Source organism: Bombina bombina, chromosome 6 (genome assembly GCF_027579735.1).
Source record: "Bombina bombina isolate aBomBom1 chromosome 6, aBomBom1.pri, whole genome shotgun sequence".
Lineage (NCBI taxonomy): Eukaryota > Metazoa > Chordata > Amphibia > Anura > Bombinatoridae > Bombina > Bombina bombina.
In genome coordinates, this window is record NC_069504.1 from 302355853 (window position 1) to 302371116 (window position 15264).

Sequence of the window (15264 nt, forward strand, 5' to 3'; positions counted from 1 at the left end):
AAGCTCTCTCCAGCTTTATTCTGGCAACCAGACGTTAAAGGAGAGGAAATACATAGGCCAGATTGAAGGACCAAGGCACTGCTAGAGCATCTATCAGTACCGCCTTGGGATCCCGGGACCTGGACACGTAACGAGAAAGTTTGGCGTTCTGACGGGACGTCATCAGATCCAATTCTGGTGTGCCCCATAGCTGAATCAGCTGGGCAAATACCTCCGGATGGAGTTCCCACTCCCCCAGATGAAAAGTCTAACAACTTAGGAAATCCGCCTCCCAGCTCTCTACTCCTTGGATGTGGATTGCTGAGAGATGGCAAGAGTGATCCTATGCCCATCTGATTATTTTGGTTACCTCCATCATCGCTAGAGAACTCCTTGTTCCTCCTTGATGATTGATATAAGCTACAGTCGTGATGTTGTCCGACTGAAACCTGATGAATTTGGCCGCAGCAAGCCGAGGCCACGCCTGAAGCGCATTGAATATCGCTCTCAGTTCTAGAATATTTTTCGGGAGAAGAGATTCCTCCCGAGACCATAAGCCCTGTGCTTTCAGGGAGTTCCAGACTGCATCCCAGCCTAGCAGGCTGGTATCTGTCGTTACAATGAGCCACTCTGGCCTGCAGAAACATATTCCCTGAGACAACCACCAGAGAAGAGAATCTATGGTCTCCTGGTCCAGATGCAGTTGAGGAGACAAATCTGCATAATCCTCATTCCACCGTTTGAGCATGCATAGATGTAGTGGTCTGAGGTGTAGGCGGGCAAAAGGAACTATGTCCATTGCCGCTACCATGTGTCCGATTACCTCCATATACTGAGCCACTAATGGCCGAGGAATGGAATGAATAGCTCAGCAAGTGGTTAAGAGCTTTGATTTTCTGACCGCCATCAGAAATATTTTAATTTCTACCGAGTCTATCAGAGTCCCTAGGAAGGAAACTCTTATAAGAGGGAAGAGAGAACTCTTTTATGTTCACCGTCCACCCGTGAGATCTCAGAAAAGCCAACACAATGTCCATGTGAGACTTGGATAGCTGGAAAGTTGACGCTTGAAATAAGAAGTCGTCTAGATAAGGTGCCACTGCTATGCCCTGTAGTCGTAGAACCGCCAGAAGGGACCCTAGCACCCTTTTGAAAATTCTGTGAATAGGGATGTGTAGATACGCATCCTTTAAGTCCACGGTGGTCATATATTGACCCTCCTGGATCAGAGGTAGAATAGACCAAATAGTCTCCATCTTGAATGATGGAACTTTGAGGAACTTGTTTAGAATGTTGAGATCCAAGATTGATCTGAAAGTTCCCTCTTTTTTGGAAACCACAAACAGGTTTGAGTAAAAACCTAGCCCCTGGGCGGATCACCCCCATGGTATGTAGGTCTTCTACACAGCGTAAGAATGCCTCTCTGTCTGTTTACAGACAATCAAGAAATGTGAAAAGTCCCCCTTGGAAGAGAGCCTTTGAATTCCAGAAAATATCCCTGGGACACAATTTCTAAAACCCAGGGATCGTGAACATCTCTTACCCAAGCCTGAGCGAAGAGAGAGAGTTTGCCCCCTACTAGATCCGGTACTGGATCGGGGGCTACCCCTTCATGCTGTCTTAGAGGCAGCTGCAGGCTTCTTGGCCTGTTTACCCTTGTTCCAAGCCTGGTTAGGTCTCCAGACTGACTTGGATTGGGCAAAATTCCCCTCTTGCTTTGCAGCAGAGGAAGCTGAAGCGGGACCACTCTTGAAATTCCAAAAGGAACGAAAATTATTTTGTTTGGTCCTCATCTTATTTGATCTATCCTGAGGGAGGGCATGATCTTTCCCTCCAGTGATGTCTGAAATAATCTCTTTCAGTTCAGGCCCGAATAGGGTCTTTCCTTTGAAAGGGATGTTCAAAAGTTTAGTTTTAGACCACCTCACTCAATGTTTTGAGGCCTAACAGACAAACACTAGAGTGTCTCTAAATTAACCACGTGGGTTAGAAAACTCAACAAGCCATAATGACCCCTTTAGTCCCTTCAAAAAAACGTTATAATTGCATCATTCACTGAATAAACAAAAACATTTTTACCAAATAGTGTCACCAGTAACTAATGAGCCCTTCATGCAAGCTGAAATTGCTATCCAAGTGTCTGAATACAGCTTACCCTTCCCTCATGGGGATATTGCCAGCCTTTTCTAGAAATAACACAGTCTGTCTAGAAAAAAATAGACTGAACATACCTTAATGCAGTTTAGCCTGCAAACTGTTCCCCCAACTGAAGTTTTCCTGTACTCTTCAGGCCTTGTGAGAACAGCAGTGGATCTTAGTTACAAAATGCTAAGATCATCATCCTCCTTGCAGAAATCTTCATCCCTTTTCTGCCAGAGAGTAAATAGTACACACCGGTACCATTTAAAAATAACAAACTTTTGCTTGAGAAAATAAAAACCTAACATTTTTGTCACCACACTCCTTTTTGCCCTTCCTAGCAGGTAAGCAGGCAGAGAGAATGACTGGGGGTGGAGCTATATAGGCAGCTCTGCTGTGGGTGCTCTCTCTGCCACTTCCTGTAGGGGAGAATATCCCACAAGTAAGGATGAATCCGTGGACTCGATACATCTTACAAGAGAAATTAATGGATACAAATATTTAACTGTATCTACTTTTTTCTAATTTGATATTAAGTGCACAGGAGAAAAAAAAAACAACTTACAGCTTCAGTGTGGATTGGATGCACAGCAAAAAGCAAAGCAGCAATCAGGCTGGTCCTTGGGTCCAAAAAAAGTTTACAAACTCTAAGGAACATGACACAAACAGCAGCATGGAGAATCACGTTAAGAAGGTGATATGACATAGCATTAAGTTCACTGAACAGATAGTTCAAGCGAAAGGTCAGGACTGTAAGAGGACGGTATGACTTGTGGCTCCTTTCCTATGGAGAGAAAAACAAGGTTAAATGAGAACAGAAATGTAAAAGAATGCCATGAAAAATGTACTAGGTCTAAAAATACACTAAATCACTCTAAAAAACATAATTTATGTAAGAACTTACCTGATAAATTCATTTCTTTCATATTAACAAGAGTCCATGAGCTAGTGACGTATGGGATATACATTCCTACCAGGAGGGGCAAAGTTTCCCAAACCTTAAAATGCCTATAAATACACCCCTCACCACACCCACAAATCAGTTTAACGAATAGCCAAGAAGTGGGGTGATAAGAAAAAAAGTGCGAAGCATATAAAATAAGGAATTGGAATAATTGTGCTTTATACAAAAAAATCATAACCACCACAAAAAAGGGTGGGCCTCATGGACTCTTGCTAATATGAAAGAAATGAATTTATCAGGTAAGTTCTTACATAAATTATGTTTTCTTTCATGTAATTAACAAGAGTCCATGAGCTAGTGACGTATGGGATAATGACTACCCAAGATGTGGATCTTTCCACACAAGAGTCACTAGAGAGGGAGGGATAAAATAAAGACAGCCAATTCCTGCTGAAAATAATCAACACCCAAAATAAAGTTTAACAAAAAACATAAGCAGAAGATTCAAACTGAAACCGCTGCCTGAAGAACTTTTCTACCAAAAACTGCTTCAGAAGAAGAAAATATATCAAAATGGTAGAATTTAGTAAAAGTATGCAAAGAGGACCAAGTTGCTGCTTTGCAGATCTGGTCAACCGAAGCTTCATTCCTAAACGCCCAGGAAGTAGATACTGACCTAGTAGAATGAGCTGTAATTCTCTGAGGCGGAATTTTACCCGACTCAACATAGGCAAGATGAATTAAAGATTTCAACCAAGATGCCAAAGAAATGGCAGAAGCTTTCTGGCCTTTCCTAGAACCGGAAAAGATAACAAATAGACTAGAAGTCTTACGGAAAGATTTCGTAGCTTCAACATAATATTTCAAAGCTCTAACAACATCCAAAGAATGCAACGATTTCTCCTTAGAATTCTTAGGATTAGGACATAATGAAGGAACCACAATTTCTCTACTAATGTTGTTGGAATTCACAACTTTAGGTAAAAATTCAAAAGAAGTTCGCAACACCGCCTTATCCTGATGAAAAATCAGAAAAGGAGACTCACAAGAAAGAGCAGATAATTCAGAAACTCTTCTGGCAGAAGAGATGGCCAAAAGGAACAAAACTTTCCAAGAAAGTAATTTAATGTCCAATGAATGCATAGGTTCAAACGGAGGAGCTTGAAGAGCACCCAGAACCAAATTCAAACTCCAAGGAGGAGAAATTGACTTAATGACAGGTTTTATACGAACCAAAGCTTGTACAAAACAATGAATATCAGGAAGAATAGCAATCTTTCTGTGAAAAAGAACAGAAAGAGCGGAGATTTGTCCTTTCAAAGAACTTGCGGACAAACCCTTATCTAAACCATCCTGAAGAAACTGTAAAATTCTCGGTATTCTAAAAGAATGCCAAGAAAAATGATGAGAAAGACACCAAGAAATATAAGTCTTCCAGACTCTATAATATATCTCTCGAGATACAGATTTACGAGCCTGTAACATAGTATTAATCACGGAGTCAGAGAAACCTCTTTGACCAAGAATCAAGCGTTCAATCTCCATACCTTTAAATTTAAGGATTTCAGATCCGGATGGAAAAAAAGGACCTTGTGACAGAAGGTCTGGTCTTAACGGAAGAGTCCATGGTTGGCAAGATGCCATCCGGACAAGATCCGCATACCAAAACCTGTGAGGCCATGCCGGAGCTATTAGCAGAACAAACGAGCATTCCCTCAGAATCTTGGAGATTACTCTTGGAAGAAGAACTAGAGGCGGAAAGATATAGGCAGGATGATACTTCCAAGGAAGTGATAATGCATCCACTGCCTCCGCCTGAGGATCCCGGGATCTGGACAGATACCTGGGAAGTTTCTTGTTTAGATGAGAGGCCATCAGATCTATCTCTGGGAGCCCCCACATTTGAACAATCTGAAGAAATACCTCTGGGTGAAGAGACCATTCGCCCGGATGCAACGTTTGGCGACTGAGATAATCCGCGTCCCAATTGTCTACACCTGGGATATGAACCGCAGAGATTAGACAGGAGCTGGATTCCGCCCAAACCAAAATTCGAGATACTTCTTTCATAGCCAGAGGACTGTGAGTCCCTCCTTGATGATTGATGTATGCCACAGTTGTGACATTGTCTGTCTGAAAACAAATGAACGATTCTCTCTTCAGAAGAGGCCAAAACTGAAGAGCTCTGAAAACTGCACGGAGTTCCAAGATATTGATCGGTAATCTCACCTCCTGAGATTCCCAAACTCCTTGTGCCGTCAGAGATCCCCACACAGCTCCCCAACCTGTGAGACTTGCATCTGTTGAAATTACAGTCCAGGTCGGAAGAACAAAAGAAGCCCCCTGAATTAAACGAAGGTGATCTGTCCACCACGTTAGAGAGTGCCGAACAATCGGTTTTAAAGATATTAATTGATATATCTTCGTGTAATCCCTGCACCATTGGTTCAGCATACAGAGCTGAAGAGGTCGCATGTGAAAACGAGCAAAGGGGATCGCGTCCGATGCAGCAGTCATAAGACCTAGAATTTCCATGCATAAGGCTACCGAAGGGAATGATTGAGACTGAAGGTTTCGACAAGCTGTAATCAATTTTAGACGTCTCTTGTCTGTTAAAGACAGAGTCATGGACACTGAATCTATCTGGAAACCCAGAAAGGTTACCCTTGTTTGAGGAATCAAAGAACTTTTTGGTAAATTGATCCTCCAACCATGATCTTGAAGAAACAACACAAGTCGATTCGTATGAGACTCTGCTAAATGTAAAGACTGAGCAAGTACCAAGATATCGTCCAAATAAGGAAATACCACAATACCCTGTTCTCTGATTACAGACAGAAGGGCACCGAGAATCTTTGTGAAAATTCTTGGAGCTGTAGCAAGGCCAAACGGTAGAGCCACAAATTGGTAATGCTTGTCTAGAAAAGAGAATCTCAGGAACTGATAATGATCTGGATGAATCGGAATATGCAGATATGCATCCTGTAAATCTATTGTGGACATATAATTCCCTTGCTGAACAAAAGGCAATATAGTCCTTACAGTTACCATCTTGAACGTTGGTATCCTTACATAACGATTCAATAATTTTAGATCCAGAACTGGTCTGAAGGAATTCTCCTTCTTTGGTACAATGAAGAGATTTGAATAAAACCCCATCCCCTGTTCCGGAACTGGAACTGGCATAATTACTCCAGCCAACTCTAGATCTGAAACACAATTCAGAAATGCTTGAGCTTTCACTGGATTTACTGGGACATGGGAAAGAAAAAATCTCTTTGCAGGAGGTCTCATCTTGAAACCAATTCTGTACCCTTCTGAAACAATGTTCTGAATCCAAAGATTGTGAACAGAATTGATCCAAATTTCTTTGAAAAAACGTAACCTGCCCCCTACCAGCTGAACTGGAATGAGGGCCGTACCTTCATGTGAACTTAGAAGCAGGCTTTGCCTTTCTAGCAGGCTTGGATTTATTCCAGACTGGAGATGGTTTCCAAACTGAAACTGCTCCTGAGGACGAAGGATCAGGCTTTTGTTCTTTGTTGAAACGAAAGGAACGAAAACGATTGTTAGCCCTGTTTTTACCTTTAGACTTTTTATCCTGTGGTAAAAAAGTTCCTTTCCCACCAGTAACAGTTGAAATAATAGAATCCAACTGAGAACCAAATAATTTGTTTCCCTGGAAAGAAATGGAAAGTAGAGTTGATTTAGAAGCCATATCAGCATTCCAGGTCTTAAGCCATAAAGCTCTTCTGGCTAAGATAGCCAGAGACATAAACCTAACATCAACTCTAATAATATCAAAAATGGCATCACAGATGAAATTATTAGCATGCTGGAGAAGAATAATAATATCATGAGAATCACGATTTGTTACTTGTTGCGCTAGAGTTTCCAACCAAAAAGTTGAAGCTGCAGCAACATCAGCCAATGATATAGCAGGTCTAAGAAGATTACCTGAACATAGATAAGCTTTTCTTAGAAAAGATTCAATTTTTCTATCTAAAGGATCCTTAAACGAGGTACCATCTGACGTAGGAATGGTAGTACGTTTAGCAAGGGTAGAAATAGCCCCATCAACTTTAGGGATTTTGTCCCAAAATTCTAACCTGTCAGGCGGAACAGGATATAATTGCTTAAAACGTTTAGAAGGAGTAAATGAATTACCCAATTTATCCCATTCCTTGGAAATTACTGCAGAAATAGCATTAGGAACAGGAAAGACTTCTGGAATAACCGCAGGAGCTTTAAAAACCTTATCCAAACGTATAGAATTAGTATCAAGAGGACTAGAATCCTCTATTTCTAAAGCAATTAGTACTTCTTTAAGTAAAGAGCGAATAAATTCCATCTTAAATAAATATGAAGATTTATCAGCATCAATCTCTGAGATAGAATCCTCTGAACCAGAAGAGTCCAAAGAATCAGAATGATAGTGTTCATTTAAAAATTCATCTGTAGAGAGAGAAGATTTAAAAGACTTTTTACGTTTACTAGAAGGAGAAATAACAGACAAAGCCTTCTTTATGGATTCAGAAACAAAATCTCTTATGTTATCAGGAACATTCTGCACCTTAGATGTTGAGGGAACTGCAACAGGCAATGGTACATCACTAAAGGAAATATTATCTGCTTTAACAAGTTTGTCATGACAATTATTACAAACAACAGCTGGAGGAATAGCTACCAAAAGTTTACAGCAGATACACTTAGCTTTGGTAGATCCAGCAGGCAGTGGTTTTCCTGTAGTATCTTCTGGCTCAGATGCAACGTGAGACATCTTGCAATATGTAAGAGAAAAAACAACATATAAAGCAAAATAGATCAAATTCCTTATAAGACAGTTTCAGGAATGGGAAAAAATGCCAAACATCAAGCTTCTAGCAACCAGAAACAAATGAAAAATGAGACTGAAATAATGTGGAGACAAAAGCGACGCCCATATTTTTTAGCGCCAAATAAGACGCCCACATTATTTGGCGCCTAAATGCTTTTGGCGCCAAAAATGACGCCACATCCGGAACGCCGACATTTTTGGCGCAAAATAACGTCAAAAAATGACGCAACTTCCGGCGACACGTATGACGCCGGAAACGGAAAAGAATTTTTGCGCCAAAAAAGTCCGCGCCAAGAATGACGCAATAAAATGAAGCATTTTCAGCCCCCGCGAGCCTAACAGCCCACAGGGAAAAAAGTCAAATTTTTGAGGTAAGAAAAAATATGATAATTCAATGCATAATCCCAAATATGAAACTGACTGTCTGGAAATAAGGAAAGTTGAACATTCTGAGTCAAGGCAAATAAATGTTTGAATACATATATTTAGAACTTTATAAATAAAGTGCCCAACCATAGCTTAGAGTGTCACAGAAAATAAGACTTACTTACCCCAGGACACTCATCTACATGTTTGTAGAAAGCCAAACCAGTACTGAAACGAGAATCAGTAGAGGAAATGGTAAATATAAGAGTATATCGTCGATCTGAAAAGGGAGGTAAGAGATGAATCTCTACGACCGATAACAGAGAACCTTATGAAATAGACCCCGTAGAAGGAGATCACTGCATTCAATAGGCAATACTCTCTTCACATCCCTCTGACATTCACTGCACGCTGAGAGGAAAACCGGGCTCCAACTTGCTGCGGAGCGCATATCAACGTAGAATCTAGCACAAACTTACTTCACCACCTCCCTTGGAGGCAAAGTTTGTAAAACTGATTTGTGGGTGTGGTGAGGGGTGTATTTATAGGCATTTTAAGGTTTGGGAAACTTTGCCCCTCCTGGTAGGAATGTATATCCCATACGTCACTAGCTCATGGACTCTTGTTAATTACATGAAAGAAACTTGGTTTTGGAGAACTAGTCTTAGAAATATTTCCAACATTTTATCCTTGATCTTTATTTAAAAAAAAAAAAAAAAATGCAGGACATTTCAGAGGAGTATCTTAATGAAATTTACAGAACACTTATAGAGAGTAGTGTTCTCCCAAGGACCTATTGAATGGTCACACCACCCAGCTGATTTTACTGACCACCAGGGATAGGCACGCACCAAGACTGTGGTGGACATTTTCCAAAGTACAGATCTTAGTGAAGGACACTAAGGTATATGTCAAATTAAAAACATCAAAAAACACTCTTTACCAAGAGGGTAGTGGACAGTGAAGGAGTTTAAACATGCATGGGATAGGTATACGTTATGCTGGATCAGTCTCACACACGGTATAACACACACCCTCACACAGTCTCACACCCACACCCGCTTACACACATACTTTCATAGTCTATCTCACACACACACATTCGATTGCACACTATCACCCACACAGCCTTAGTCTCATACACACACCCACACATACACTTTTGCAGTCTCACACTGTCACACACACACTCTCAGTGTCTCAAACTCTGTCTCACTCTTTTGCACATGGTCACAAACATTGTCTCACAGCCTCAGCCTTTCACACACACACACACTCACAGTCTGACACTGTGTCCTCCCTCCACACCGCAAAACGGTTAACGGACACTGCAAGGGGCAGCCACTGACACCAGTGAATGTGTACGGACACCTTGCCTATCCCTGCTTACCACCCAGCTAAATTTAAGCCAACATTAAAGGGAAATAAAACAGTATCAACTAACATAAGTTTCTAAATATATAATGCAGTCAAAGCTTACCTACAAAACGGTTTCTGTTTCAACCCTCATTAAACCCTTTAAGTCAGGTATAGTATTGTTTGCAGCAAGCTCCCCCCCCCCCCCTTGGGCATTTCCATATATGGAAGGTGCTGTCCAGGCCGTAGGGGGCAGTCACATGACACCTGACTTGAGCAGTACACAGTATAATGCTGATTTTTTCACATTATCCCCATGAAAACGAGCAAACCTCTTGGCAACAAACAATAGCAAGGCACTGTCCCTCCTCAATCCCCTCTTACTTGCATAAGTAATTATCCTCATGTGCAAACTTTTGTTACATGAAACCACAAGGTATGGAGTAGGACACTGGAGCAGGCTACACAATGCAACACAGATTTTTTGGAAATTTCATTTAAAAAAAAATAAGCTTTTTTTACACTTTTCTTGACACACTTTTTTTTACCTCAGTTGAACCTTTTATAATATGCACATAACTCAAAATGTTTTATGGCACTTTAAACTAAAATTAACTCTATTTTTCACAATGTTTGTTGCAGAAATGATCATTAAATCAATTTGTGTTAAATTATGCAATTAATATGTGCTTTATATAGCTTAAAGGTACACTAAACCAGGGGTCAACAAATCTGTTTAAAATTTAGGAGCCAGTAAGAATATTTAGGAGCCAGACAGTGGTATTTCTATTTAGAAATATGGAGAATAACCCAAAAAGTTAGGAGCCAGAGGTAAAATTCTAGGAGCCAGTGGCTCCCTAGCTCCTAGGTTTGTCGAGCCCTGCACTAAACCAACATTTTTTATTTCATGATTCAGAAAGAGAATACCTTTTTAAACAACATTCAATTTACTTATATTATGTAATTTGCTTTATTTTTTAGATATCTTTTGTTGAAGAAATAGTGATGCACATGGGAGAGCCAATCACACGAGGCATAGCTACTGAGACTATTTAGATATGCTTTTGAGCAAAGTATATCAAGAGAATAAAGCAAATCTGTACTATAATCGCATTTGTAACGTGTCCGTCTGCGTCGCCAGTTGTGCAAACATCCGCAAAGGAATGTTGGCTGCGCGAGGTAGTCAAAAGAATCCACCTGGATGCAGCGAACCTATTAACCCCTAAACCGCCAAACCCCCACATTGCAATAAACCTAATTAACCTATTAACTCCTAAACCGCCAACGCCCCCACAATGCAAATAACTAAATGACCAAGTCCCCTAACCTAACACCCCCTAAATTAACCCCAATACTAAGTTACACTTAAATAAAATCCAACATTAAAATTACAAAAAAAATATATATCTAAAATTTAAAAAAAAACCTCTAAAATTACAGAAAAACAAAATTATCAAAAATAAAAAAATTAAACCTAATGCCTATGAAAATAAAAAAGCCCCCCCAAAATAAAAACACACCCTAAACTACCAATAGCCCTTAAAAAGGGCCTATTGTAGGGCATTGCCCTAAATTAAAAAGCTCTTTTACATTTAAAAATTACTAAATCCCCTTAACAGTAAAACCCCCCACCCACCAAGCCCCTCAAAATAAAAAAAACTAACACTAAAAAAACCTAAAGTACCCATTGCCCCTAAACGGGCATTTGTATGGGCATTGCCCTTAAAAGGGCATTCAGATCTTTTACTGCCCTTAAAAAGGGCAATCAGCTCTTTACCAGCCCATTAAATCCCTAATCTTAAAAATTAAAAAAAATCCTAACACTAAGCCCCAAATAGGTACTTACCGTTCCTGAAGTCCGGCGGAGAAGGTCTTCTTACAGGCGGCTCCATCATCTTCTATCTTCATCCAGAGCAAAGGCGCAGCGGAGCCGACTTCCCCGATGCGTGGATCCTCAGCGCCGGCGGTCCTCAGCAGCGTGGAGACTCCTCTTCATGCGATCGTCCGTCGCAAACTGAAGATTGAATGCAAGGTACCCCATATTTATAGGGGTACCTTGCATTCCTATTGGCTCAAAGTTTTAAATCAGCCAATAGGATGAGAGCTACCAAAATCTTATTGGCTGATTTTAACAGAAAATAGGATTTCAGTAGCTCTAATCTTATTAGCCAATTTAAAAATTTCAGCCAATAGGAATGCAAGGTACCCCAAATTGATTGTGGTACCTTGCATTCAATCTTTAGCGTATGACGGACAGCAGATGAAGAGGAGGCTCCATGCCGACGAGGACCGCCGCTTAGGATCCACGCATCGGGGAAGACAGCTCTGCACCTCTGCTCCGCAGGTGAGGACCGCAGCTGAGGATCCACAGCTCCGCACCGCCTTCGCTGCGGACGAAGATAGAAGATGATGGAGCCGCCTGGAAGAAGACCTTCTCCCCCGGACTTCAGGAACGGTGAGTACCTAATATGGGGCCTAGTGTTAGGATATTTTTTTTTATTATTTTTTTTTTTAAGATTAGGGATTTAATGGTAGTTTAGTTTTTTTTAGTGTTAGTTTTTTTATTTTGGGGGGTTTGGTGGGTGGTGGATAATTGAAAGAGCTGTTTAACTTAGGGCAATGGTAGTTTAGTATTAGATCAGGGGTTCTTTTTATTTTAGGGGGGATTTGGGTTTCATGTCCCTTTAAGTAACATTGGATTTTGGGTTTCATGTCCCTTTAAGTAACATGTATAAATTACAGAAAATGGTATAAAATTGCAAAGTATTACACTGTCCCCACCAGGGTACATCATAATGCCCCTCACCCCCCAGCTGGTAACATTTTCTGTGAGAACACTGGAGAGGAAAAGGACACAGCAGAACAAGTTTCCATGTTACCAGTTTGGTATAAATTACATACATTGGTTCACCTGAGTTGCTTGATAAAGGTGAAAGGTATCAATAAGATTAAACTATCCTACAGAGGCATAAACATCAGAGATCCTATAAACCCCTTTCTTGATAAAGGTATATTCTGTGCAACAAATTAAAAATAAAAAAAAAGTTGAATATCACAAAGAGTAATGAGAGATGAAGGAAAAGACAAAAGACTAATTCATTTTGTTTTTACTGATTTCATGCACAGGACTATTTGACTGATTTAATGAATCACTTATAAGCCCTTGGAAGGGAAGAGGGAGGGCATCAATGTGAGACCAAGCGACACTATTTAAAAGGGATATGAAACCCACATTAATTTTCTTTCATGATTCAGATAGCATGCAATTTTAAGCAACTTTCTAATTTACTCCTATAATCAATTTTTCTTCGCTCTTTTGGCATCTTTATTTAAAAAGGCAGGAATGTAAGCTTAGGAGACGACCCATTTTTTTGTTCAGCACCTGGGTAGCACTTGCTGATTGGTGGCTAAATGTTCCCACTTTAAGAAACTATAAAGTTTAATACTTTAAAGGTAAAGTCTGCTCCAGTAAGGCTGCCCAGGTTGTCCCCAATGCAACATAGTTTCTTCATAAATTTAAAAAGGGTAAATAAACAAATTGTTTCTTTTATGATACAGACACAGCATACAATTTTAAGCAATTTTACATTTTACTTCTGTTAACTAAATTTGCTTCTTTCTCTTGGTGACCTTTGATGAACAAGCTCATGAGCAGCAATCCACTACTGGGAGATAGCTGCTGAATGGTGGCTGCGTGTATGACTGTTTATGGACTTACCTGATGTACTGCACTGCTGCTCCTTCAACAAAAAGGATACAAAAGTAATGAAGCAAATTTGATAATAGATGTAAACTGGGAAGTTATTTATAATTGTATGCTAAGTCTGAATTGTGAAAGAAAAATGTTGGGTTTCATGTCCCTTTAAGTGGGGAACTGTACAGTCAATTAGAAAGCTAATGGTCTATCTGTACCGCTCTCTGCTGAAGATATGAAAAACACTGTGCCGGGGGCAGCCTGCACAGCTTTACACCAGGGGCTTTTCAAGGTAACATTTTAATTTGCAGTAGCAGCAATGAATTTGCTTTATAGTTACTTAAAGGGACAGTCTACACTAAAATTGTTATTGTTTAAAAAGATAGATAACGCCTTTACTACCCATTCCCCAAGCTTTGCACAACCAAAATTGTTATATTAATATACTTTATAAAACATTTAAACCTCTACATTTATGCCTGTTTCTAAGACACTACAGACAGCTCATGTGGGCCACACTGTGCTGACGCCCACGGAGTTATTTAAGAGTCTGCACAACACAGCACTAATTGGCTAAAATGCAATTTAATAAATAAAATGTCATGTGATCAGGAGGGCTGTCAGAAGATGATTAGATACAAGTTAATCACAGAGGTAAAAACTGTATTAATATAACTTGGTTATGCAAAACTGGGGAATGGGTAATAAAGGGATTATCTATCTTTTAAAACAATAACAATTCTATGGTAGACTGTCCCTTTATTGTGTGCCTTACAGATATTGTATTAAATTTAAAATAGTTTTTACTGTCCCTTTAATATAAACACTTCAAATACAGTGCTCCAATTCTGCAATCTCTTCCAGGAGACCTTGACTGGATAAAAAGGGAATATGATATAACGGATAACATTACAATGTTTATAAGAGATGAATGCTAAAATTGTTTTATATCTACATCCTTCTATATTCTGCCTTAAAATTTAACACACGACGTACCTCAGACATTGGTGTTCCCCAAAAGTCATTTTGAAAAAGTTTTTTAATTGGAGTTGATGGGTGCAAATCTTTGTTATCCAGAATGGCCGACACATCATCAAAGACAAAGCCGCAGAACAGACTGTTCCAATAACAAGCAAACACTACACAAAGCAAAACACCAGTCTCCTTCAATCCAATATCAGCCATCTTCCTTTAAAATGGATTCCAGGACAGCATCACTATATAAAATTTAAAAAAATAAAATAAAGTGTTAATAGAACATTCAGATCAATGCTTTAAAACCTTCACAAAACTTATAATTTAATGACAAGATGATATTTATTTATTTTGGGGGGTATAATTCTATGTTACAATACAATTTACATATAAAACTCAGTAATTTAATTGCTACATTTCTGCTAACACATGATATGGTGATTTAACCCTTTGGTTGCCACACCATGTCAAACTAATTTTATAAAAATGATTTAAATAATTTGCCTGTAACACTTGCACAGTGAGTGAATCCCTAAAGCACAGTGATGTGATGGCAGTGACTAGAACAAAAATAGATAAATCACTGCTGTGTAACTAGCACAATAGCGTTTTAACCATTTGATTTTCTACAACATACATGCAGGCAGCAATGTGATGGTAGCATTTTAGTAAAGTTGGGAATGTCAGAGATAAAAGTTGGTTATTTACTTTTAGTTTCTGTTGTGAAAATATCAAGTCAGAACTAAGATGTGTGACTTTGTCTCAGTCTAAAAATCCATAATGTCAAAGGGACATGAAAACCCTTTTATTTATTTTTTTGTTGTGATTTAGATAGAGCATACACTTTTAAGCAACTTTCCAATTTACCTCTATTGCCTAATCTGCATTGTTCTCTTTGTATCCTTTTGTTGAAAAGCATATCTAGGTAGACTCATGAGGCAGCAATGTACTACTGTGAACTAGCTTCTGATTGTTGGATGCACATATGCCTCTTGTCATTGATTCACCCGATGT

General features: G+C 39.5%; 1 protein-coding gene across 1 annotated transcript in view; it reads right to left on the reverse strand.

The window, feature by feature from the left end:
- The window catches only part of TMTC3 (transmembrane O-mannosyltransferase targeting cadherins 3), a 405658-nt gene that overhangs the window by 328693 nt on the left and 61701 nt on the right, over nucleotides 1-15264 (reverse strand). The window contains exons 3-4 of the mRNA XM_053719235.1: nucleotides 14272-14492; nucleotides 2684-2902 (exon numbers count right to left, since the gene is read on the reverse strand). Of these exons, the coding sequence (XP_053575210.1) occupies nucleotides 2684-2902; nucleotides 14272-14460 (408 nt within the window). The 5' untranslated portion in view covers nucleotides 14461-14492. The remainder of the gene's footprint in view (nucleotides 1-2683; nucleotides 2903-14271; nucleotides 14493-15264) is intronic.